Raw genomic sequence first — 26,906 nt, forward strand, 5'->3', positions numbered from 1 at the left:
TATCTATCTATCTATCTATCTATCTATCTATCTATCTATCTATCTATCTATCTATCTATCTATCTATCTATCTATCTATCTATCTATCTATCTATATCTCATTTTATTTTATTTTTTTGCTGGAGGTCCCCTCTATTTCTCTTTCCTCGTTACACGCATATGTACAGAACTAACTCGATGGAAATGATAATACTGACATGGTTAAGTTGGTTAAAGTTGAGAAGCATGTAGTGGTTATTTTATCTTATTTACTTTTTATTTATATATATTTATGTATATATATATTATAGATACCATATTTTCTGCATTATAAGGCGCACCTTCAATGAATGGCCTATTTTAAAACTTTTTTCATATATAAGGCGCACCGCATTATAAGGCGCACAGAAAAGACGCTAGAGTAGAGGCTGGAGTTACGTTATGCATCCACTAGATGGAGCTGAACTAAAGTGAATGTCAACAGAACAGTCCGACTCGGGTCTGCAAGGAGAGCCTTCTGCGACTGGGCCGGGGCGTGGCCGGACGATGGTCACCCTTCTCCGTTCACGCACAGCATGTTCGTGGAGAACGTGGTGCTAAATGACCTGCAGACGACCTGATTCTAGACGGTCGGTAGGTAGATAGGTCAGTCAAACTTTATTAATAGATTACAAACCAGCGTTCTGACAACTATCCCAGCATGCACCACGAGCTGTTTCTTCTACGGCCGAAAATGAAGTTGGCGGCTGCTTACCGTAGGTGCTAGACCTGTTGTGGCTCAATATTGGTCCATATATAAGGCACACCGGATTATAAGGCGCACTGTCAGCTTTTGAGGAAATTGAAGGTTTTTAGGTGCGCCTTATAGTGCGGAAAATACGATGTATGTAAAAATATATATATATACTCACCTCTGAATGGCTAAAAGAAAATTTATGTTTTAGAGTTGCCTCATCCAAGTCCAGCCTTATTTCCAATTGCGTTTCTGTGACATGACCTTACCTCAAACTGGCTAAATGAAAATAATTCTACATTAATGGGTGCGTCAAAATGCCTTCGCAGCAATGTAAAATAAACACAAATGCTTTGCAGCAATTGTACATTTTGTATTTTCTCTTTTTTTTTTTTTTTTGTTACTGATAACATTAGTTTGCTCTAGAACATGGAAGTCTGTTAACAGGCAAATGCAGAAGAAACAGAGCAAATACGTTTTTCACTATAGACACCACAGTGCACTATTTATTTTTATCGTAACCGTATGTCTATAGGGTAAGCCAACAAAATTTTAAATATTAGACACATACTGCACCCTTTTAGAGCTAAGGCCATGTAAGTCATGTATCTTCTGCATGCAGCAACTTGTCCCAAAACTGTGAAAAACAAGTTGTCAAACAGCTTCTCGCAACGAGACTAACTGCATCCTGTGTGACAGTGATGGAAACCACCAGGAGCTCTCAAAGCATAACTGAATGTATTTCCTTCACTTACATTGACAAATGTCTGTGCATGCCCCTTAAACCGTGACACCACTTCAACAATATTTATTTAATACTCTCTACAGGTGTATCCAGTCATGGGCTTCCCAGACCCTACGATAGTGCAGGCTGCACAGCGACTTGTTGGGGATCATCAGGGCAAGTTCTCACGGACATCACGTATCCTACAACAGGTATTCAAAGATGTTATCACACAATGGAGGTTTGTTACCATGCAAAATGTTCACATTTTTTTGTTTTGTTTTTTGTCTGCAGCGTCAAACCATTGAATTGATCCCCGTCACAAAGGTCACCTATACATGGAAAGGAAAAACGTATATTTACTTTGTGTACGGAAATGAGTACAAAGTTCATACGGATGACTATCCTGCTACTTGCTGCTGCTCTGTAATGTAACTGAGATTAACATAGCATTCTGATTATATAACCAAATGTAAGAAATCAACTATTTACAAAATCTTTTAAAACATAGATACATTTTTGAACAGGGAGTCAAATTACTGTTGTCAACTAAATAATTTGGAAAAAGCGTCAACTGAGGCAGCAGTTGTGAACCAGCTGCATCACCCCGTCAAAGTTGATCAAAGTTTAAATTAGGCAGTCTGGAAAACTGTCTGGTCATTTAACAAGTCCATAATTTTTCCAGGTTAAAGGGACCATTTTGTTATCTGCGCACCATGTAGAAGACAGTATTAATGTTGATACAAATGTGTGATGACACTATTTCTCTTAATGATGGCTACTAGTTTAAAGGTTTTGAAACCTCCTGCGCTGACATTACAAAGTGAGACAATTTAAGAAAAAGACAACTATGAAGTGCACTGACAATTTAAAAACTAAAGGCTGGGAAAGTATCTGTTTTGTCTTTTTTCCACCCCAGCAAAGTACAAATTCATGGGCATATTGCATGTTAATCTTTATGTTGTCTGTGTTTTGTTGTTTGGATGGATTTAACAGATTATCTTCTACTTTTGTTTGTGATAGAATTTGTTGTAAAATAAATAAAGAGCACCACATTATTGGAGACAAAATAAGATTTAATCTGTATTACTTTGCATTTATGTAAGTCGATGGATCTTTATGAAGTAATTTACATTTAATATCAATTTAAATGTGCTCTAACAGTCACTGGCACCTGTATTCTAAATGTAGAGATTTATTTCCATTAAACATTATGCAAATATTTTACAACAATGTATTTCATGCAACATGAAAATTCTATTTCTAAGAAAATATTGTGACGCTTATATTAAAATTCTTGCATTAAAATGAAGGCTATTTTTGCAACATTGTGTCGACATTAGTGATGGGTCGGTCGCGAACGTTTCGGCTATTAGAGCCGGCTCTTCACTGAGAGCCGTTATACATTATGAGGGGCGGGGTTGCAAACGCAGCAGTGCAATGAACAGCACACCATAGGAGTGGAGAGTGGAGAGAGAAAATGAAAGAGAAAAGAATGATGTTATGGGTTTTTGTTAGATTTGTTTGCAATGTTCATTTGTTTTTGATTAAAATATACAAAAGTAATGTGTACTTTTGTCGCAGAACAAATCCATAATATCAAGAAAGTATAAGGCTTCATTGAATGTAAAAATTATTTGTCATGCAAAACATCTCTATTTCCCAAGTTATACTGAAATACGGGGCTGGCGATGATAAAGAGCCTTTTGGGAGCCGAAAGAACACCGGCTCTTCTTTGGGAGACGAGCCACAAGAGCCGGCTCTCGGAAAAGTGCAGAAATTCCCATCACTATTCGTCATTAACGGTGGACAGTCGCCTGTGATATGACGCGAAGAACGTGTTCGCTATAATGCTAACAAACCGTGCACTCAAAGCTACAATAAAAATAAATAAAGCAGTGCCTGAGAGACGGCTATCGATGCGCTGAGATTCGGCAAACCATAATTAAGTTGGGGCTTGTGTCGGTGGATTTGAGTCTCGGTGTAACTTTGGCAAACCAAGCAAGAACTGAGAGGAAAAACGAGGTAAAGTTAGCATGCTGGCTAAATAGCCAGGTTCTTGCTAGTACCTTGTAATGCTGTGTATGTGCCATTGCAGGCAGATTTGACCGGTCCTTATATTCTGTAGATTCTATGAAATAAGATGCACGTTCCGAGGAGTCACAGAGCTGTGACGGAATGTTAAAGTTGTGATTTGAAAGTGTGGTTGTAACAATAATGAGGTTAGCTCTCTTGTTTAGCCAGTTTTCAAGCAGCCAAACATCGCAGTAGTGAGCGGCGTTTCCAGCCGCCTGCTGCGTTGTAAATAAACAATACCTCATTAAACAATACACAGAGATACATGGCAAGTATCGGGACTGTTGTTTCATAATTATTGTATACTTAATTGATATTTTAAGAAAAGAGGCGAAATTGACAAAAAATGTGACGGTTGTGTTCCCAAGAGAACTGCCGCACCTGCAGCAGAAGAGCTGATCAGCTGCGTCTGTTTTTGGCAAACATCAGCTGGCAGAACTTCCCGTGAGACCGTCAACATGTTCTGTTGTGTTTATGTAACCTTCGCGTTTTCAGCATCAAACTGAGTAGCGCTGAGTAGAAACCTCCACCAAGATCACTGTTAAGAGAACAGCAGAGGAACTTTGAGCAGGTTATGTCAAAACAGTAATGCCTGATAAGAAATGTTCAGCACTGGGACAACATGCATGACAAAAACAGGAAGTGAGAGGAGATTTAAAAAAGCATGCAAAAATACAAGTGCAGAGACCAAGAATGGAGACCGTCTCAACTGCCAAGCGGAAAAAGGGCATCTCCGTCCTTTATGGAAATTAAAGTAGGGGGTAGTTTCACGGCAGATGAGCTATTGTGAAACGGTATTTCTTGAAAATGTGAAAAGAGCAGGAACCACAAGAAAGCTTGTCCAACGTTTTCTGCTGGGTTACCTTTTCTCATTGTAATTTGCGCGGATCATTGAGCTGGTTATCTTTGAACCTCCCAGCCACTCATTAACTAACCCATGTGTTTTCTTTATTTGTTCTATGTGAGATTTTTCCATTACAGTGGGAGTTATAAGGCAACTGATTTTGAGGGCATCGGGTAGTAAGGAGATTCAACATTTTCATTGTAGCTCAAATTAGCTCAATATTTACTTTTTACTATAGCCTGAATTATCAGTTGTAGGGTAGATTGTTTCTAAAAAGTTTCCAAAAATCCCTGGAAACTAGAAAGAGAATATAACATGGGAATAAAGTTATTTCCTGATTTTTGTTCTTCTGCAATGTACAATGCACTTTAAATGCATATTCCTGGTATTTTACATGTTTTGAGCACATTTTATCCTTGCAGGTTGCGTCACCATGGCGTCAGCATCTGCCTCCGTGGACTCAAAGGCAGAGCTGACTGCTCTGCTGGAACAGTGGGAGAGGGAGCAGCAAGGCAACACACAGGAGCTGGTCAACATCCTCACAAAGTAAGTAGTAGGCTTGTGTCTGATGTATGTGATGAGTTGTAATACTATTAGAATGAATCAAAGGGTCTTTAAGAGTGTTTAAGGTGGACTTCTATTGACCTTTAGAATCTCGGAGCTTGTTGAAAAGGAGACAGAAGAGTACCACAAAGCGGACCCTGACCCTTTTGACGATCGACATCCTGGTATGAGAAAGAGGAAAACAGATTTTGTAACTGCAAGTCCTCCACAGATTTAAATATTCTGCATGTTTTTGACATACCTCTCTTGGCCACTAGGGAGAGCTGATCCAGAAGGCATGTTAGGGCATCTTCTGAAGATCTTGTTCAAAAATGATGAATTCATGAATACAGTAAGCATTAATCAGTAGTTTTGAGTTGTCTTAGTGAGCCATATTTAACTGCATTTAATATAATGGTTAGAAGTTAATTTAAAACAAAGTAAATGTTTCCTTTAATAGTTGGTGAACAGCTATGTGATGACCAGCAGAGAATTCTCTCTAAATGCAGCAGCTTGTCGCCTGCTGCAGAACATCATGCCTGGGCTGGAGACAGCCGTGGTCTTTCAAGAAAAGGTAAAGTACATCTACCCTCATTGTGTCTGTGTGCGTGTGTTTGTGTGTGTTTGTGGTGTATTTTTTTCATATTTTGCTGAACTTTTAAACATTTCAGTTCTCTGAAACTAAAAATAAGTCTTTTTAATTTTTATACTGTTTTCAGTGTTTTTGCCTATTTTTAGATGGTGAGATTGAGAGCAATCAAAGTCAATAAATTTCATTAATACTTTTTAGTACTGTCCCTTCTGATTCTTTTAATTCATACTCCCATAGTTGAATTCCAGGATTTGCCAGACCCCAGAATAATGTATTTTACTGCCTTTATTTTGCTTGAAAAGTCGCATTTTGTAGAATTGTGACTGTTGAACCATTTTATTTCATTTCCCTTTTCCTTTTAACTTACTACCTCAACGAGTTAGGAAAATACATTTAAATAGAAGTCTTAAAAGCAGACATAAAAAATAATTTGACTGTATATTAGTGTCTGAAAGCTTTGCATTACCTTTTATTCCATTTATTGTGATTTGATTATTGTCTAGATTTGTGAATTTCTATGAAAAATTAAAGATTATGATCTTGGGATCAAAGCAACTTCTTAATGTTAATTCAGCTTATTGGAGACCTGGTTAGAGAAAGTTATCTTAAATTGCTGTTTATCAAAGTTGGTACAAAACTGATGTCAGACTTTGTTTTTTAGTTTTTGTATCAACTATAGAATAAATGAAAACATAATTCATTGTCCCCACAGGAAATTGTGTTGTGGATTGTAACCTGTGCATTTTGATACTTTTACAACAACACAAACTTGCAAGAGATGACATCATCTCACTTCACATCAATTTGCAATAAACAGTAATAAAAAACAAACAAACAAGCAAATAACTGTATTCAGCACTCCGCTGTGTTTCTAAGTTTTTTAGGAACATCATGGCATGTTGATTAACCAGTTTTAATTTTTTTGCCATTCTTCATAACTGTGAACCCATCTATCCCCCTTGTTTTCACCTTGGAGTTGTACACTGACCCCTCTTTATGCAGTAAACATAGAGGATCAGACATAAAATGTATTACACACATCCAATACACAAACACTTTGAGCTATTCCTGTTTGTATTTAATTTAAGCAGCTTTGTTTAAGAATTTGATGGAAACTTGTAAACTGCTTGCTTTGATGACCTTCATGTCATCTACAAGATTGCTGCATTCTGTATAGAGAATATATGGAGGGTCATCCACTATCCTCTGTCTTGAGGATCGTCGTTTAGTTATTTCACAAAAACACTTCAAACATCACATATACAATCTAACATAGTGCTTTGTATTTTCTCTATGATTCATTGTGTTGATCTTCTTGGGTTTATGTATTATTCACCATATTGCGTGTGTCGTGTTTTTCAGGAGGGCATCGTTGAAAGACTTTTTAAGTGGGCTCAGGAGGCTGAACAGCCTCTACGAATCTATGCCACAGGCCTGTTGGCGGGCGCCATGGAGAACCAGGACATTGCTGCCAACTACAGAGAGGAGAACTCTGTTTTGGTCAGTAGGGGGTGTCCCCAGTCTCTTATGTCACTTTGTATTGATGAATAATTCAGAAGTTTATAGTGAAAGACAAATGATATTTTGCCCCACAGTTTGTTCATAAGGATTAGTGTGGGTTTGGTTATTATTTGTGCTTTACTTTTACAGGTGCCTTTGATGCTGCACAGGTTGCGTGAGCTTCAGGATAAGGATGCTGAGAACAAACGGGAAATCAAACGACCCAGCCCCAGGAAGACTCTCGGCGAGCCTTTGCTGCCTTTAGATGAGGAGGCTGTTGATGGTGGCTTTGAAGACAAGCCCTTCTCTCCATGTAAAAATGCAGACGAAAAGGAAGCAGTGGGGCTGCAAGAAGACGCCGAAGTTCCCTTCACAAGCGCCGAGCCTGAAAACGAGCTGTCATTCCGTTTCAGCTCGCCTCACAGGACGAGCAGCCGTGCCAGCTCAGCTGTTAAAACTATGATGAAGCCCATGTCTGCCCCGGGTTCAATGACACACCCGGGCATGTCTGATGGCAGCGGCTACCTGCGGAGGAGGATGGAGAGAGACAATGCCAGAACCTCAAAACAGAAGCTGAATTTCTCTCTGCCGGAACCAGAAAGGAACTTAAGCGAGCTTTCCAACAGCAGCTGGTCGGAGATGAGTCCCTGGGTTATTGGCAACAACTACCATCTGGACCCTTTGACCCCAGAGATTGAGCAGAGGCTCATCCTGCAGTATCTCACACCTCTAGGAGAGTATCAGGAGGTTGGTCTCATTCAAATATGAGCATAGGACTTTACAGCTTGTTCCAAACTATCATGTTCTTCTTCACTTAACGCATAAATATCAGTGTTTGAAAGGTGAGGTCGTATTTGCATGCATGAATGGAAGCAAAATCACCTTTAATATATATACTCTTTATGGTGGAGCACAATTAATTATTTTATATAAATTTAGTAAAAATAATTTTGTATAGACAGAGAATGTATCTGCTGTCATGCTGCAAAGTCACCAGCAGGTGTCAGCCTCCCATCTTGATAATTCAGATGACAGGAATAATTTAAGCTACATAATTGTTTAGGTTCAAGGAATTAACTATATGTTGCTTAAAACCATTTTTGGACATTTTTAAAGTGTGGCAAACTATTGCTGTTTATGCCTTTATGGTTTGCAGCTTCTGGCAGTGTTTATGCAGATGGGAGCCCGTGAGCTCCTCATGCACTATATGGACCTAAAGCAGACCAATGATGTCCAGCTGACCTTTGAGGCTCTGAAGGTAAATCTTCCTTTCTTTCTTTGACTCTTCCTGTTACTCAAACAGCGTGATGTTCCTTAAGCTCAAACAGTTTCCCTTCTTACAGTATCTGGCTTCGCTACTATTACACAAGAAGTTCGCTGCAGAGTTTGTTGCTCATGGAGGCGTTCAGAAATTGCTGGAAATCCCGAGACCTTCGATGGCTGCTACAGGAGTGTCACTGTGCCTCTATTACCTCGCCTATAACCAGGACGCAATGGAAAGGGTATGAAGGAGATTACCACACACTCAGAAGTGTTTCAAATTGAAGTAGCTTAATTTTGGAGTATCTCTGTCAATGCAGCATTTTGGCAGAGCGAGTCAGTAGCTTTTGAGAAGCTCAGGAATGTTTTCTTACTATGCAGCCATACTCCTGTGGCTGATAGGAGCCAAGCGCAAAGTGGTTATGTTTTGGTTGCTGTTAAAATTGTTATTTTTGAAGTGGTATTGTTTTCTTATATCGATTATACGTGTCAAAAATGCTACAGAGATCCAAACAGCACAGCATTACTCAGTATTGCAGAGTTCAGTGTATTATTTTCTTTGTTGCTGTCCTTATTTGTATTCAGGACTGTGCTCTCTCCACTCAAGGTGTGCATGTTGCCCCACTCCGTCTTGTCAGATGTGGTTGGTTACACGCTGTGGCTGTTGGAGTGCTCGCATGCATCAGGCTGCTGCCACGCAACCATGTTTTTCTCCATCTCCTTTTCGTTCCGGGCCGTCCTCGAGCTTTTCGACAAGCAGGACGGACTTAGACGGCTCGTCAATCTGGTTAGCAAAAGAACCCCTCTGTCCTCATCGTAACTGTGCAAACCTACTCATCTGTGCCATGTGACGAAAATATTGACATCTAAACAGCCAATACAATGTCAAAATGAATAGATTTAAAGTTTGGAATGGACGAACTGCTTTCAGATCAGCACACTGGAGATCCTGAATCCGGAGGACCAGGGAGCGCTGCTGAGCGATGATGAGATTTTCTCCAGCAGGCAGAGAGCCAAGCACACCTGCATGGCTCTGCGCAGGTACTTCGAGGCCCATCTGGCAATCAAGGTGGAGCAGGTGAAGCAGTCTCTGCAGCGCACAGAGGGAGGTGCCCCCATTCACTCACAACCATATTACAAGGTAAACAGGATATATTTGTGCATCAGAATAAAAATAATTTTTCGCATCTCCTTTTATTTGCTTTAGTTGTGAAGATGGTTTCTGATTTGGCATTCTGTGTGCTTGCCTCACTCGTCAGGCGGTCAGCTACAGCCGTGAACAGGTGGTGGAAATGATGGAGTTTCTGATCGAATACGGCCCACTCAGACTGTACTGGGAACCAGCAGAGGTCTTTCACAAGCTGTCTTGTGTCCAGCTTCTCCTGCAGCTCATTTCTATCGCTTGTGACTGGAGGACCTACTATGGCAGGTACTGACAAGTCCCATTAAACGTTCGCTAAACGTATTTGAACGCGAGTCTTGAGTTGTGCTTTCTGCTCTTGTAGGAGTGATACAGTACGATACGCCCTCGACATCCTGAGTATCCTCACAGTCGTTCCAAAGACGCAGCTGTTGTTGTCTGAACCTGTTGCAGTGCTGGATGAGGGAGGATCCACCGTTTCTACTGTTGGTAAGTTTCCCTAGAGGATGATTTAATCTAAGCCACTTAGCTATAACCTTGTTGCCAAAAGGGGAGTTTTACTTTTGTTTTGCCAGTAATCTTAGTTTTTTTTTTCTTTTAGATTTTCCTTATTCTGTTGGTTGCTAAGCAACTGTGTTTTGTATTATAGTAAGAAAATCAACTCTAGCCCTTTAACAAAAATCTCTTTATTTAAAAAAGTAGCAATGTGCATGAACATTTATTTATTTTATATATTTTTTTGTCTTAGGCATGAGTATAGTCCTGGCTGTGGCGGAGGGAGAAGTCTTTGTGAATGATGCAGAGATCCAGAAGTCGGCTCTGCAGGTCGTCATCAACTGTGTGTGTGCGCCGGACAAACGCATGTCCAGCATTGGCAAATTTATCGCGGGGACTCCCCGTCGCCGCCTGCCGCAGCAGACGAAGGCCAACGAGAGCGTGCTCACCAAGATGTGGAATGTTGTGCAGTCCAACAACGGGATCAAGGTACATTTAAAGCTCACCTGACATCTATGTTGCATTTCTTTTATGAATAAATGCTTTGTTAAAGTATTGACACATCTCTGATGTTTCCAGATTCTTATCATTAAAATTAGAAAGTAATTACAAAATAACTTAAAAATATATATGAAAGCTCTACCCCTTTACCCTGACACCCCTAAAGAAAAACCAGTGTAATCAGTTGCATTAGGGGTCACTTAATTAGTAAATGAAATCTGCCAATGGGTCTCATTAGCAAAAAAAAAAAAAGATTTGCTTTATAAAATGAAATATCTTTGCATTTCCCATATGGTAGAAGGTACAAATAAACACTTCAATAAAGTTGAAGTGTTTATTTGCTTTTAATTAGTTTGTTCTCTGAGCTGTTAGATATAGAGCATGCTACCTTTCTAAGTGTTGATAAAGCTTATGATTTCTGCTACCAACTCCTTTAAGCAATATCCTTATGAGAAAGCACTTTCAGGCATTTCTTTAAACTTACACTTTGTGTCTGTCCTCTAGGTGCTCCTGTCCCTGCTGACTGTCAAGATGCCCATTACAGATGCCGATCAGATCCGAGCTCTTGCCTGCAAAGCGCTGGTGGGGTTGTCTCGCTCCAGCTCTGTTAGACAAATCATCAGCAAGCTGCCTTTGTTCAGTAGCGGACACATCCAGCAGCTCATGAAGGAGCCTGTTCTCCAGGACAAACGCAGCGAACATGTCAAGTTCTGTAAGTTTGCAGCGGAGCTGATGGAAAGGATCTCTGGGAAGCCATTGTTGATCGGTACGGACGTGTCTCTGGCGTGGCTGCAGAGGGCCAACGTGGTTGCTCAGTCCAAGATCACCTTCCCCGAGAAGGAGCTGCTGCTTCTCATACGAAACCACCTTGTGGCAAAAGGCCTGCACGACACAGCAAACACACTCACAAAAGAGGCAGATCTGCCCATGACATGCCTTTCACATTCATCTCACTGTTCACATTCAACCTCCTCTTTCCCTGCTGTTGCTCCTCCCCCTGCTGCCTCCCCCGTTACTACGCTCCCCCGCACTCCGCGGCTGGCCAACGGTGTGGGCTCACGACACGGAAACCATCCCTCACACTCATCCACCGTGCCGTCCAACCATCCACAATCACGCCCCTCCACATCACAGTCGGCTGGACCGCCTTCTAGCGCCATGCCGTCGACGTCTGCCCCACACTGTAGCAACGGCTCGCCGTTGATCGGCCGCATCGTTTTCTCTCGTGATCGGCAGACGCCGTGCGGAGCCATAAACTGCAAAAAGAACCGAGTGCTTCGACAGAAGTCTGATCATGGGGCTTTCAGCCAAAGTCCAGCCATGAAGAAGCAGTTTGACAGACACTTACCTTCTCCTCCTGCCTTGGACAGTATTATCACAGAGTATCTGAGGGAGCAGCACGCCCGCTGTAAAAACCCTGTCGCAACCTGCCCACCTTTCTCTCTTTTCACCCCCCACCAATGCCCTGAGCCCAAACAAAGACGACAGGCGCCCGTCAATTTCACATCACGCCATTCTCGTAGAGTTATATACCCAAAATATGGAGGCGTGGACGGAGGATGCTTTGACAGACATCTCATATTCAGCAGGTTGGTGTCATTCCTCTTTCCTCGCTGACCCCCCTCCATGTCCGTTCTCGACATTCTCCGTTTCTGTGTTTGTCCAGGTTCCGTCCCATCTCAGTGTTCAGGGAGGCGGATGAGGACGAGAGCGGATTCACGTGTTGTGCCTTCTCAGCTCGTGAGCGGTTCCTGATGCTCGGGACCTGTACGGGCCAGCTCAAGCTCTACAACGTGTTTACAGGCCAGGAGGAAGCTAGCTACAGCTGTCACAGCTCCGCGATCACTCACCTGGAGCCGTCACGGGTCTGTAGAGAAATCTGATGTCACACGGCTATAGCTCAAGAAAGTAAAATATAATTGAAAAATTGATTGATGTTTGTAGATCAGTTTGAAAAAAATCCAGTGTGATATATTTGAAGTATTTATTTCTGCTAATTTGGGAGTTATGGCTTACATACGAAAGAATTTAGAGAACATTGGATAAGGCTTACAGTGTATGGACTGAGTGCATGGTCAAAGCTGCTTTTGCAGCCAACCGGTGGCTCTACTGAGACCTTAAAAAATCTCATGTCACTAAAGCTGTGTTGGTACTTGTAGCGCAGGTGCCAAGTCCTCCTGGAAAACTAAATCAAATCTTCAGAAAGTTCATCAGCAAGCATTCCCCTAAAGTTTCCTGGTAGATGGCCAAGTTGACGTTGCACTTGATAAAACAGTGGACCAGTGGATGTCATGGCTCCCAAAATCATGACTGGCTATAAAAATGTTACATTGGTCTGTAAGCAGCTTATCCATTGATCTCCCAGCTTATGGGAATTAGATTTGTTTTTTGTTTTTTTTTTGCAAACGTAATGAGGTTACGTTGCATGAAACGGTAACCCCACCTGCAAAGCCATATATTTTCATCTCCTAGACAACTACCAAGGCATAGAGATACAACTGCATCATTAATAAGCCCCACCTGACACTTCAGTCCTCCCACCCATCTGTTGACCCGTTCCTCCAGCTCTGGACATCTTGCTTTTGACCTGCGAGTAACTCCTTGGTCCATGTGTGTCAGTGTGAATCAACATTTAATGCATCAGTCAAAAAAGGCTTCACGAAGAAGAAAAAATACATATAAGTCACACCCGATTATAAATCGTAGAACTAGAAAAACTATGAAAAGTATGAATTATAGTCTGGAAATTACAATAATTGTTTTTAAGAAATTGAATTTTGGATTTTAATTTGGTGTTGATGTTTAAAAGTGTATCACTTTGTGTATAGTAAGGATATTCAATGTGTTTCACTTTCTGAATTGAATTACTGGGGAAAAAACACTTTTGAAGATTTTCTTATTTTTTGAGATGCACGTTTGTTCTATAAAAGTAATTATTGGTGAAATCTGATCATATTTTGCCATTTTTAGGATGGTTCTCTGCTTTTAACTTCAGCCTCGTGGAGTTACCCTCTTTCTGCACTGTGGGGCATGAAATCTGTGTTCATCATGAAGTAAGTATATTTCCCAGCTCCGTGTGTTGAATATGCTCCTCGTAAAAGAACTTGCACTTTCATGGAGATTAAAATTGCCCAAATCATTACCATATAATTAATGTCAGTCAGCAGAGTTAACTTCCCTCTCTTTTATCCTGGTTCCTCTATTTCTGGATCCTCTCTTCTCAGTGCAACAGCAGCTTTATTCTGTTAAAAGGAGCTAACAGACACACTACATGTTGTTTAATTATGCACACTAACAGCCCGAGAGCTACCGTCTTCAGTCTCTGAAACTCTTTCGCTTGGATTCATTTATTCAAACGGTTGAACTCGGATAAACCACTTCTTGGAGTCTGCAGCGACTTTATGGCACTACATGATTTTAAGTGCTCAGCCTTATTCTTTATGTTTTAGATTAAATGTTGCTCTCCTTGCATCCAGGCATTCCTTCCTGGGTGACCATTATGTGGAGTTCAGCAAGCTTTCACAAGACCGTGTCATAGGGACAAAAGAACACGTAGCACGCGTATGTATATTTCACATATTATCCACATAGCCTCACAATATTAAAATAAAGACGCACATTACAAAGTTGAAGCGTCAGTTTTCACTTTAAGCGTTCCTTTTTCCTAGATTTATGACATACAAACGGGTCAGGTTACTCTGACTCTCAACAACCCAGACCTGGCCAACAACTACAAGAGGAACTGCGCCACCTTCAACCCAACAGACGACCTGGTCCTGAACGACGGCGTGCTGTGGGACGTACGCACGGCTCAGGCCATCCACAAGTTTGACAAGTTCAACATGAACATCAGTGGGGTGTTTCATCCCAACGGCCAGGAGGTCATCATCAACACAGAAATCGTATCCTTCAGACACTGAATGACAAGCATGAGGTGGAACTTGTAACTACATTTAATTCCCCCGCTCCCCCCATATCTATTATTTATGCACTTTTCAGACGATGGTAAATGCTGATCTTCTCAGATCCTTTAACCTATATATGATTCTTCTTTAAAAAAAATATTGCTGTGGGCAAAATACATCTATACTGATAAAAAGCTGTGGAAAAATCCTAAATTAAACAAACTTTAAAAAATTTTGATACCCATGAATTCTTATAAAAATATGTGCTTTTTGACATGAATCATTTCCCAGTGAATAAATACACCCTGTTGGGTTCATCAAAATTTTTCCTTGTGACGATATGCTGCTGCAGTAAGATGATGCACATTTTTGTTTTTTTAATAAAAATTACAGGATTTGCAGCATTATCAGATCTCAATAACTGCCTGCTTTACACTAGAGACACTGGTGTGAACGCAATATTAAATAATTCCGTTGGTAATTGAATCCGAAGCTGTTCCAGTGATGAGTTGATGAATGAGTATTTATTTTACTGCTTAGCATTAAATATTTATCCCACTAAGAGTGTTATTTCCCAGTAGATGGTTACATGAAGAGGCACGTGATCGTTGTTTAGTGTAGCTGAACTTGTAGCAGACGCAGTTGAAGACAAACGGTATGTTTCTTAACCGCACGTCTCAGTGGGACCTGCGGACCTTCCACCTCCTCCACACGGTTCCTGCTCTGGACCAGTGCAGGATAGTCTTCAACAATAGCGGCACAGTCATTTACGGAGGTAAATTCATAAGTTATTTAACGATGGAAGGGTAAAAAGCGTGTTTGGCATGAAGTGTACAACTCTGCTCCCAGTCCACGTGTGAAATTGTTGAGGCTGTTTGAAAGACTGGTAATTATCAAGCTAACCTAGACTGTGTGTATTTGTGGAAAGGTGTGAACAGAGCTTGTAGAGGTGCGTGTGTGCACGCGCATTTTGAAGCTCTTGTAAGTCTGACCCATGTAGGCAGACTACTTGATGTTGGCATCAAAAATAAGCACCTTTTCACAGGATAGCGGCCCCTCACTGGAAGAGGCGCAGGCATGCAGAGATGGAGCTGACTGCTGCCTGACCGTTTCAGGCACTCAGAAGCCAGAAATGTGGCTCACCAGCGTTCTCTGTTCATTCATTTACCGTTGCTCTCTGTGGCTCTTTGTGTTTGTAGCAATGTTGCAAGCAGATGATGAAGATGATATGATGGAAATGCAAATGAAAAGTCCATTTGGTTCATCGTTTAGGACCTTCAATGCCACAGATTACAAACCAATTGGTAAGATCTCTCTCTCTTTTTTTTTTTTTTAACATCTGCTGATCTTTCCCAATTTTTAAAAATTTAATTGTTTTTTTTAATGGTCAATCAGTTTTCCTGGTGAAACTTGTTGGTTTTACTCAATCACTGCAGTACAATGTTTATATTTTGGACCTCTTGTAACATTTGTGGAAATTTACATGCTCTTTTTCTTTTTCAGCCACAATTGATGTCAAGAAGAATATATTTGACCTTTGCACAGATACAAAAGACTGCTACCTCGCTGTGATTGAGGTAAATAATTGATGATTAATATTTTATTCATAAAACAGCTCAAGAAGTTACTATTTAAATAAACCTCATCCTCGTGTCCTGCAGAACCAAGACTCTGTGAACACCGACACCGTGTGCCGACTTTACGAAGTCGGGCGGCAGCGACTTGCAGAGGAAGAGGAGGAGGATGAGGAAGACCAGGTTCTAACTATGTTGTAATCTGCAAGCAGCTTCTCTTCTGCTTCTTCACGCACTGGAAAAATTACCTTTTGTCTTTCTGTGTTTTCAGGAGGACGATGATCAGGAGGAAGACGACGACGATGACGACGACTCGGACGACGACGTCGACACGGATCCTCTCATCGCCGAGCTGGAGAACGATAACGGAGGCGAAGACGAAGATGATGACGATGGGAATGACGAGTTTTCTCCTTCGGATGAAGAGGTTGCGCGTCTTCTCGAAGATGACGGCGACGGCGGAGATGACGACGACGAAGATGGTGATGACGACGACGATGACGACGACAATGATGATGATGATGACTCTGATAATGATGTTGATCTAGACGGCGACAACGGTAAGCCACCTTTAAAGTTAGCTGTTTCTAATCTCTTGTTCTAATTTTTCATTTTGATTTTATAAGGGGACGACCGCGAGGAACGATCAATAGATACTGAAAGTCTGTTTTTCTTTGGATTTTGTCGTAGAATATTAGACGGGCAGCTTCTCTTGTAGTCTTTTTAAAACCATTCCATTGGTAATTGAAACCATTTCTTTTCCCAATGGCCTTAAGTCGGTATATTCCTTTTAATTTTTCATTTTTATTTCATTGTTTCTGTTTTGGTTTCTCTGTCTTTGAAATGTTGGGATAATTGTACATCCACTTTTAAATTTGTCCATCCATCCATCCATCCATTTTCTTTACACCCTTGTCCCTTAGTGGGGCCGGGAGGGTTGCTGGTGCCCATCTCCAGCTAACGTACCGGGCGAGAGGCAGGGTTCTCCCTGGACAGGCCACCAGTCTGTCGCAGGGCAACACAGAGACACACAACCATGCACACACACACTCACACCTAGGGACAATTTGGAGGGGCCAATTAACCTGACWGTCATGTTTTTGGAGTGTGGGAGGAAACTGGAGTACCCGGAGAAAACCCACGCATGCACAGGGCGAACATGCAGAAAGACCGGGGCCGGGAATCAAACCCAGAACCCTTCTTGCTGCAAGACAACAGCTCTACCAACTGCGCCACTGTGCAGCCCTAAGTTGTTTCATGTATAAATTGGATTTGGATCTTGACGGAACAAAAAAGATGCAGAAATGCCGAACTCTATTGCTCTTCCCTTAATCTGAAAGAGTAGCAGTTGCTTTATAATCCCTGTGCTGCTGCTGTAATAGTTGACAGTTAATTTGGATTAATTTAGACGTTTTCAGGAAAAGCCTCCCTCTGGTTCTCTAGAGCCCTCCATGAATTATATGTTTTAACAAGAAGTAAGAAAAAATTACCAATCTTGCTAGAAAAATTAGCCTTGGTTTGTAAACCGTCAATATTAAGATCTATTACAACCAACATATGCGGCAAACACTACAATAAGAAAGAAACGTTAATAAGCTTGGAGGATTTTCGCCATGTATTTCATGCTAATGAGGGGAAAAGCTTGTTTTTTGGAGAATTACACACATTAGCTATTTACTTTAAGATCCATAGTCCCGCATCACTAAGTTTTCATCTCAGAGGACTCACTTTAGGGTAACATAGTTGCGGAAATATTAAAATTACTTTACTATCCAACTTTAAAAGGCTTTTCTGGCTAGTTTATAATAATGTATGCAAAGTTTTAATTGAGGAAAACTAAAGTGCTCGTCGTTTCCTTCCTCTCTGGTCAGCCGGAAGACTCCTGTTTTAGTAAGAGTTTATTCCAAAACTCAACAAAGTAAAGCAAAATTTGCAGAGGGAAACAAAAACCACGACGTCATCTCGCTAAGCTGGCGTGTTTTTTTTTTTTGCCGTTTTGGCACTTTCTGCCCTCTCCCACTAACCTACTCAGCAGAAAATCTCTATTCCCAATTTCTGAATCTGTGTTTGTCTATCAAACAAACAGACAGCTCGGACAACTCTGACCTTGAGGATGACATCATCTTATCCCTGAACGAGTGAGGATGTGGGCCATCAGCATCTTAAGAGCAGAGATCCAGAGGAGATGTCACGATTTCCTCCTCACAGACGTTTGATCTGCAGCGGATCAGTCCCAAAAAGAGAAAACCAGCGGGTAATCTACTTGGAGCACTGCCAGCTTAAAACTGTACTGAACACAGTGAGTGTGTGGACGAACAGAAATGCTTGTAAATGATATAATTTTCTATAGGAAAAAAAAAAACTAAACTTGAGCTGCAGGGTGAGCGATGAGATCCGGGCGAGGATGTGGTGAAAGAAAACATAAGCTCTCACTTTTATGGCCTTTCGATGAGCCTCAGCATTTCATATGAACTTCAACACTTTGTAAACATCTGTTTGGCCACAGGTAAGAGTTTATAGATGAAAGGGTTGAAATCCACAAGACTAGAAGTCTGAAGACTGAAGCTATGCTGTTCTCGGTTGCTTGTTTGGTCAGGCCGACTTAACTAATCACCAAATAGTCCTGACATTTTCCTCAAACCTTCAGGGTCCTGCCTTCAGCTTTTATTTTCAGCAAATCTGTACCACGCCACACACAACAGTGCCATTTCACATGAACTCTTGATGGTGTGAACACTGTAGTAAAAGGATTTGTCATGCAAACACATTTTTATGTTATTTTTGTTTATTTGTTTCCTAACAGTATTTAGCAAAGTGACTGATTTTATTAAAAGAATGGTCTGAACTTAAATGGTTCTCCTTATTTTCTGGAGCATTTAAAATAATAAAATAAATCTGCCACACAATTTAGCAAACGAAATGAATGTTGCTTTTCCTTTTACAGTAAAAAATATCTGTTATTTTGTATGTAAAAAATAAAAACAAAGCCTGGCACATGCACACTTTTTGTGCAGTCGTCATATTTTCCTCATGTTTTTGCTTTTAGTTTTGGTTTTTAATTTTATTTTCCATTAGAAGACTTTTTGAAGTTCTTGAGATTTCCTGTACAGATTGTATGTATCTAAAGTATTTTTACTATAAATAAAGTTGCAGAATTTTCTCTTTTGTGTACTCATGTGACTTATGTGGTATGTTTTAACTAGTCTTCAATAGTCTAAGCTTGCAGTAGTCTTAACAGGGAGTTTTAATTTTAGTTTAGCCAAATTTGGGCTATTAAACGAGACGTATTAAGAAACTGAGTTTAGATACATAACATATGGCTCAAAACCTATTTTTAGCCATTCTGAGAAGAACTTGGTGCTGTGTTGTCCTGCTGCATATCAAAGTGCACATGATGAACTGAGATGATATACTGGGCTCGTTAGCAACATCCTGGATACTGTTTAATATAATATTCTGGGTAATGGTTCTCACTGTGATTCTCTTCTGTCCAACAGCCTTAGAAGTCGCTTTATAACCCTTTCCTGATGAACAACTTCTTTCGGTCGGAACATGATTTGTTGTATTTTGAAATCTTTTTGCATACTTGTTGTTATGCAGGCTATGGAAGTAGTTTCTATACTGAACTTATCTGTCAGTGATCAGGCTTGAGTGGGATTTAGGGCTACTCTCAAAAAGTTGATGTATGATTTACCAGGAGGGGATCACATTTTCACCCTGGACCTCATTGGTATGGGTAACTTTTTACCCTTGATAAATTCAAAACCTTTTTCCATTTATTTTGATTATAGTCAAGGTTTTATGATCTGAAGCTTTCAACTGAGACAAGTATATAAACTTTTGCTCTTCATGCAAACCATGTATTTATTCAGTTGTGATGGTTTTCAATTCCTTTAATCAATAAACCTGATGCAGACGTTGCCGACCGAGATTCTAAACTTGGCACGAGATGTGACATTGTGATCGAGGAAAAAGCTGACACAAATATAATATTCGCCAATATTTACAGAATTGCACGCCGTCATTGTAAGTGTTGGGAACAGATAATGGGTGAGATGGGGAAGAGATGCTTTTTGGCAACTTTCATGTTTGCTGTCCACTTGATTTGGGAGTGCTGAAACAGTCGGGCAGACCGTGCTTTCAGTGGGCAGAGAAGGGACTAAAATGTAGGAACGGCAAGTAAAAATATGCATTAATGTTCTTTGTGCCACATTTGTACCATCTGCAGTTTCACTATAGTACATCCTCTGCACCCGTGATGGAAGCTAGTAATTTGTTATGTAATTTTAAACAAATGCTTATTGTCTGGGATGCATATTTAGCTTATGAAACGCCCCCTTCTCCCCCCTGCTTTGTGTGTGTGATTGGGAAAACCGCCCACAATGTTCCACTTGAAGTAATAGACAGATGGGAGTCAGTCACATTGTCTCTCTGATGGGGAGAAATTACCCAGCTGAATGCTGCCCTCCCTCCCACACTGCATCAGACTCACTGCACTACTCAGCGCTCGCCAGATCACCCTGTTTTTTCCCTGAGTCTTATCTATAGGACGAGCGTGCAGGGGTTTGCAACTTTTACAAGTCACGACTCCGCGGATTAATCGGGTTTCGTTTGAACTTCTCATCACATGGAACTGCCCACAAAAAACACAAATTGCAAACTGTTCCAGTACAACTTTTATCAAAAGAGCAAGGTGAAGTAACTTATAGAGAATTCCTCACTCTGGAAAAGAGCCAACTCTTAGCCTTTTGTATTATTATTATTATTATTATTATTATTATTATTATTATTATTATTATTATTATTATTATTATTATTTATTTATTCAAAATGCATATTTCTGTATTGTAAATACACACTGTCTCATTGCATAGTCATTAGCACAGCCATGTTTTGCTAAAATCACAGCTGAAATCTTTGTGAATATGTTTATATCAGCTTGACGCATCTAGAGGATACATTTTGAGCATTCTTCTTTGCAAACTTTCACAAGCTCAGACAGAGTGAAGAACATCAAGTCATGCCACTGATCCTCGTTTGGATTTGTCTTGACTTTGAATGAGCCATTTCAACAAATATATGTGCTTTGACCTAAACCCGCGCCATTCAGTTCAGCTGGAAGATGCCCTAATATCAAGTCTTTTGCAACCTTATAACAGGTTTTCTTCCAAGATTGCCCCTTTCCCCCCCTTTTAAACCTCCATTCAACTGAGCAGCTTTCCTGTCTTTGCTGAAGAAAGAGATTCCCTCAGCATGATACCACTACCACCATGTTTCACCAGGTGGATGTTTTATTTAGTGTTAGTGTTTAGTCAAAACTTTCAATTGTGGTTTCATCTTTCTTTCACTTATTTGCTGTATTATATACTTGGCTTGTGGCATACTGCAATCTATCCCTCACAGCTATCTCTCTCAATATAAAGGTACTAAAACGGCATTGGTCCATCCTTAGCAGATTTTACTCTTACTCTTCATTTTTTCTTCCCTGAATACCACATGTGAGATCAGACACCGATGTTGGATGAGAAGGTCCAGCTTGCAGTCTGTGTTCGGATTTGTCCTGATGGTATTCCTGTCAGTCTGAGGTCAGAACTTTTTGCAGACCTGTCCTTCTCCTGACTGATACCTTTGTACTGTGTGAGCTGTCTGAGCTAGTGTAACCTCTACTGAAAACTATTAATTTTGTGGAAGGTCAGAAATGAGAAATGTCTGAAAAATCTAATGATTTTTTATGATGATGATGATTATTATTTATGAAAGAAGCCACATTATTAGTTTTATCTAGCATTGTATTTTTTTAAAAAAAAGTTGAATTAAGCACATTTCATGCCTTTTGTCACATTTTTTTTGTTCTAAATGAGATGTAGTCAATTTTCTTTTGCAACACCAAAACCTGACATTCTAAAAGTGGAGTGTACATGTTGCACAAACTAAAACATTGAAAAAATATCTAATAATAAATGCAAATCGCTAATATGGATTATTTATTGTAAGTGGCACCTCAAGGAGAATAGATAATGATATTGTGAATAGTTTCGTGCGAAATTCATCCTCACAAATCATTAAACCGAACTTGTCCTTAGAAATGAGTTGCCCCCCCTCAGTGTGGTGGTGGTGGTGGTGGTGGGGGGGGGAGTGACTGCACTATGACAAAGCATCGCTGCTATATAGTGGCTCTGCTTCTTGGAAATGACTCAACCAGGAGGTGTTTCCCCACATGGTGGTCTGGCCTGATGTGTAACACCGGGAGCTACTTTATGGCCAAGCAGCTGCCAAAGTAACAAGTCCAGTCAGTCACACAAAAGGCAGCCTGCCAGCCAGTATCCCTCCCCGCTGGAAGAAAAAGCGGTTTGTGATGGATGGATAGAAGGGGCGCACACGGAGGAAAAGAGGAGGCGCATACATTTGCAAAAAGGCTTTGACACATCAGTGTTGACAAAACAAGTCATGTGACGACCATGAAGATGGCGCAGCTTATGGTATTTTTGCTGTTTTCTCAGTAATTTCCTGCCGCAGCTCTTCAGCTACATCCAATATGTTATAATTACCAAGCGATTAGGCCAATTGTCGCTGCGCGGAAGCCCCCAGCCGAGCAGCAGCCGAGGAGGAAGCGCGAAGAAGCGACGCGAAGAGGCTGCGAGGAGAGACGAAACCCCTTAAAACAGCGGCTGCAGTAACACCTTTTTTTTTTTTTTTTTTTTTTTTTTTTTTGACAAAAACAAAGCCACTGTAGGCTGATGTTATCGGGGGTAGAGCAAAGGTGCGAAGCAATCTTCTTTCTCCCAGCATCAGATTTGCTTTCTATAATTCTCTATACTCTTTTTTTTTTTTTTTTTTTTTTTTTTGTGGCAAACAGAAAACCGATCACCGTGTGCGTACGTGCGTGTGCGTGCCTGCGTGTCTCTGTGTGTGTCTGTGCGCGTTGCATGAGGTGGACAGGGAGACTGCATCAGACTGGAGACACACGCCGGGACATAATAGAGCAGAGACACGGAGCCGTTCAGCGTTTTCCCCAGCGCATATTCCGCTCGAAACATGTAGTCTGGACAACCACAGGATCAGCCGAGACTATTTCATTTGTAGCTTTTTTTTTTTCCTAGCAGCATCGTCTCACGATAACGACATAATGTGGCTTGCTCTACCAGAGGGGAAATAATCAAATATGTGGATACCAACAGAAGAGGAGAAAATCGGAGTTGGTGAGTTAATGGCACTTTTTCCCTCGTCGTTGTAGCTCATTAGATAGCTTTGGTTTTCCCATATACGTCGCTCCGCCAGTTGTTGCAGAAAGAAGCGCATAATTAGCCTATTCTTATCTTGAACTGACTATGGAGCGCGTCATTTTCCATATTAGTAAGCCAATTACACCCAGTAATAATAATAATAATAATAAAAAACAGCCACTTATAATGGCTGATATACGCGGCAGCGACTGCATTGGAAGGGAAATTGCGTGGGATGATACAGCTTACCGACCCCACCACCTTAAAGATGCCGTCGCAGGCTGAAGGCAGCTTCAGGTGGGGCTGCACTCCTGTTTATTAGATTTTGTGATTTTGCAGTAAAAAAAAAGAAAGAAAGAAAGAAAAAGGCGTGAGCTTGGCATTTCAAACCTCCCCCACCACTACCACCCCCCGTTCTTCTCTCAGACGAGTACAGTAGCGATGTAGAGGACGAGAGACGCGATTCGTGTTGAAACCACAAGGGGGCATCGTGACTGCGTCCCTCCAACAGGTGTAGGCAGGAGTGATGCTGGAGTCTACCTGTGGACTGAAAAAAGAAAAAAAAAAGCTGCTTTTCTGCTACTGCGGCTGCTGCGACACTGTTTTACAATCAACACGCACCAGTAAATGGATCTATAGGAGACCGTGTATTCCTATAGATGAGCTGCTGGGCCTCACGTTTAAAAGGAAGATCTTAAATCCACCTATTTAGAACTGACGATGCCTCCTTGTCTTTATAAATCGTCTGCTTGGCCTCGCTATCGCAGCAAAGCTGTGCAGAGCGTGTGATTACACTATAGAGGGTTTTCATTAGGAGAATGAGTCATGTCCAGATGCTCCACAGCTTGTTAGGGCTACTCACGCTGGCTCACACATGATACTCCCCCTTACATGCACACGCCCACGTATGATCACTTTTTTTTTTTCTTCTTCTCTCTTTTGGAGGCATCGCATTCGTCATGAGCGCTTTATAAAGAGCCACCAAACACCACATTGAGTCGCCACTCCCGATCCTCCGTGTCACTTTACGTGTCGTTGAGGCACTGCGGCTCGTTTCCCCCGAGCAAAGACATATATTTACGTGGGCTTTATTGAAGCAAAAGACAGCAGCAGTGCGTGTTTGTGTCAGCGTGTGGGGAGGGAAGCAACAGTTCGGCGCAGCCTCCGCATCGGTCTGCGCGGAGTGACCTGGCGCTCTCCGCGGTGCTGAAACCGTGGATGGAGATGACGCTGTCCGCGGTGCTGAAATGCGGGGAAGCGAAGCGAAGCCCGCCACGCAGAGAAGTACACACTGTACTTTGCAAAAGGCAGCACGAATCACCGCCGAATTCCCCTCCTCTGCTCGGGTAACATGTGTGACACACGAGGATCAATATTTTCCCGGTACCACTGCAGAAAGTCAGCCCACACAGGTGGATGGGCAGCATGCGCCGGCACCGTCACCGGCCTGCTGTCAGTTCCCTCTCCCACCTCACCTCTGATATCATTGGCACCATTCTGCACACCTCCACAGCTTATTTGCTGATTTTGTCATTGCCTGTTTGTTGCCTTTCACACAAAATGCCCAACACGGACAACCAACAGAGCTGTGGTTCTGTCGTCGGCCTTGCTAAAAATTCCTTGTTCTCCTACTTTTCCAGTATAGTCCCGCTTCTGAGTAAAAGAATCTGCACTACGCTTTTGATTCTTCTCAGTTTATGGCGAAACATTCGACCGGGGGTCTGCAATCTGCTGCTTCAGACTCACATGTGGCTGTTTGGCTCTTCTACTATGGTTCTTCCAAATCCAAAAAGGACATGTTTTTGATTTTGGACGATTTTCATTTATCAGTTTTATTATTATTATTATTATTATTTATTTCTGTAAGTTTTTATGCAAAATCTGCATATTATATTCACAACAGGCTTTTAAAACCAACTAGCTTCAAACTATGCTACCTGTCTTTCTTCAGTATCGTATTTCTAGAAAAGGCTCACTTCATTGTACAAAGTCGTTCTTTTTTCCTCTTGTTTTAGACAATTAATTTTGCTCTAAAATCTAAAAGTATTTTTACTTTTAGATTTTTAGTCTAATTGTCATAGTAAAACATTTGATTCTGTACATATTTAGGAAATAGTTTTTTTTGCAGCTCTCGGCAAGTTTTATTTTTGTAGCAGTGGGGATAAAAGTGGCTCTTTGAATGTAAAAGGCTGCTGACCCCTGGGGTAAACTATCATAATCTTCACTTCATCTCATGGTTTGTATTTTTATCCCATCGGTTTCACACTGATGAGACGTAACGTTTTGACCACCGACAGGTGAAGTGAGCAACACATTTTATCTTTTCATCATGACACCTGTGAGTGGGTGAGATATTCCATGCACACCTAAAGATTTTTTTCCTGCTTTTGCTTATTTGCTACATTAAGACAATGATAACCCGATGAATTACATAAAGTATCCGTGACAAACTGGAATGTTAAAAAAAAAAAACATAATTGCTGTCCTTAACTGTGCGACACGCTTGATGGAATCAACCACAACAAGCACTAGGGATAACAGGCAACGGCTCTTTTATATCATAGTGGAGAAATTTTGACCCTCAGACTTTCTTGAGCATTGAGGTTTCATAGCTGCTCACCAGTCAGAGTGGAAGTGGAATGCCCTAATAGCTGTGGCCTCTTTCAAAAGAACAATGATTCAAAGCATTCTTGGTTAAGGAATGATTTGAGGAGCATGAAGTGAATTTTAGGTTTTGACTTGAGCTCCAAATTCCCCAGATCTCAATCCAATTGCACCTCTACAGGATTCCTGGACAGAAGATCTAATCTATCTAGGGCTACCTCACAATTTACAGGACTTAAAGGATCTTCTCCAAATATCTTGGTGCCAGAAGCCACTGCGCACAGATGCCAGAGACTCCAGTGGAGCCCAGGCCTTGACACCGGAGGGCTGCTTTGGCAGCTAAAATCGACACCCTATTAGTCAAGTGTTCGTACTGTTATTCTTCATCCTTATGTTATTCATTTTAAAACTCAGATAAAAAAAAATAATCCAAATAACATCTAGATATCGAGTCAGATGTTCATCCTTATGTTATTCATTTTAAAACTCAGGTTCTTTGCCTCAACTGGGGTGGTTCAGTTTTTGATTCTGAACCACCTGTAAGCATCGACATTTCTTCCAGCTTGCATTAGATAAATAGTTGTCTTTAATTCAGCGGCCTCCCACATGAGAGACAGAAATGAATCAGATGACTCTGGCTTCTGCCACACAGATATGACTTGAGCAGCGTCATCACAAGCAATGCAATCGATGCGGCATTTTATGAAATTAGTGAATCACAGTAATGCCATTCTTGCACAAACTACGACACTGAAATACAAACCGTAGGTGCTGCTGAATATTTTTTCTTCTGAGAATTTGAAAAGAAAAAGAAAATCTGGCATTTTCTTCCACAACTTGTCAGTATTAATTGGCAGACTTCTTTAGGTCAAACCTCATATTTTTAACCATGTTGCAAAAGTCACAAAACATTGTATTAAAGACATGCAGCTCTAAGGGTGCAGCAATGTGACAAGCACATAAAGATTTGATAGATTATAATGTTTGCTGGACTTAATAAACTGACCAAGATTGAATCAAGGTTAATGGATACATTTCTGACAACTTTTAATTGTGAAATTTCAAGAAAATAGTACTTAGTACACTAACAGAGCATTTTTTCAAAATTCATTTTGATTTATTCAAAGATAGCTGCAGGTCCTACTTAAATTTCAGACCTAACATTATAGAAAACAAGGTGGCTGGAGTGCAACCCCCCCCCCCCTTTTTTTT

General features: G+C 41.0%; 3 protein-coding genes across 8 annotated transcripts in view; all 3 read left to right on the forward strand.

Annotated features, from left to right (window-relative positions):
- ssuh2rs1 (ssu-2 homolog, related sequence 1) overlaps positions 1–2,767 on the forward strand; it is a 10,054-nt gene extending 7,287 nt beyond the window's left edge. For all 3 annotated transcript variants that reach the window (XM_008413959.2, XM_008413957.2, XM_008413960.2), the window contains 2 exons: positions 1,541–1,648; positions 1,731–2,767. In XM_008413959.2, the coding sequence (XP_008412181.1) occupies positions 1,541–1,648; positions 1,731–1,871 (249 nt within the window). In that variant the 3' untranslated portion in view covers positions 1,872–2,767. The remainder of the gene's footprint in view (positions 1–1,540; positions 1,649–1,730) is intronic.
- A 474-nt stretch (positions 2,768–3,241) lies between these two features.
- Positions 3,242–19,029, forward strand: dcaf1 (ddb1 and cul4 associated factor 1). The gene is made up of 25 exons (XM_008413956.2): positions 3,242–3,461; positions 4,779–4,902; positions 5,008–5,084; positions 5,178–5,251; positions 5,360–5,473; positions 6,854–6,991; positions 7,142–7,738; positions 8,148–8,249; positions 8,335–8,493; positions 8,859–9,038; positions 9,183–9,392; positions 9,511–9,680; positions 9,757–9,881; positions 10,141–10,376; positions 10,893–11,977; positions 12,055–12,253; positions 13,359–13,441; positions 13,865–13,949; positions 14,057–14,290; positions 14,975–15,068; positions 15,493–15,597; positions 15,797–15,870; positions 15,955–16,050; positions 16,139–16,427; positions 17,954–19,029. The coding sequence occupies exons 2-25, from the start codon at positions 4,790–4,792 to the stop codon at positions 18,007–18,009; spliced, it is 4,695 nt and encodes a 1,564-aa protein (XP_008412178.1). The 5' UTR covers positions 3,242–3,461; positions 4,779–4,789; the 3' UTR covers positions 18,010–19,029.
- Positions 19,030–22,712: 3,683 nt separating this feature from the next.
- LOC103467511 (dedicator of cytokinesis protein 3-like) overlaps positions 22,713–26,906 on the forward strand; it is a 60,416-nt gene continuing 56,222 nt past the window's right edge. For all 4 annotated transcript variants that reach the window (XM_008413952.2, XM_008413953.2, XM_008413954.2 and 1 more), the window contains exon 1: positions 22,713–23,066. In XM_008413952.2, coding sequence (XP_008412174.1) covers positions 23,030–23,066 — 37 coding nt within the window. In that variant the 5' untranslated portion in view covers positions 22,713–23,029. The remainder of the gene's footprint in view (positions 23,067–26,906) is intronic.

This window comes from Poecilia reticulata, linkage group LG7 (genome assembly GCF_000633615.1).
Source record: "Poecilia reticulata strain Guanapo linkage group LG7, Guppy_female_1.0+MT, whole genome shotgun sequence".
Lineage (NCBI taxonomy): Eukaryota > Metazoa > Chordata > Actinopteri > Cyprinodontiformes > Poeciliidae > Poecilia > Poecilia reticulata.

Excerpts from the sequence above, each read along its gene's own strand:
- dcaf1 (XM_008413956.2), top strand. The coding sequence starts at position 4,790 with ATGGCGTCAGCATCTGCCTCCGTGGACTCAAAGGCAGAGCTGACTGCT. Across the intron at positions 8,250-8,334 it reads TGACCTTTGAGGCTCTGAAG|TATCTGGCTTCGCTACTATT; the intron begins GTAAATCTTCCT and ends CCCTTCTTACAG. Across the intron at positions 11,978-12,054 it reads AGACATCTCATATTCAGCAG|GTTCCGTCCCATCTCAGTGT; the intron begins GTTGGTGTCATT and ends GTGTTTGTCCAG.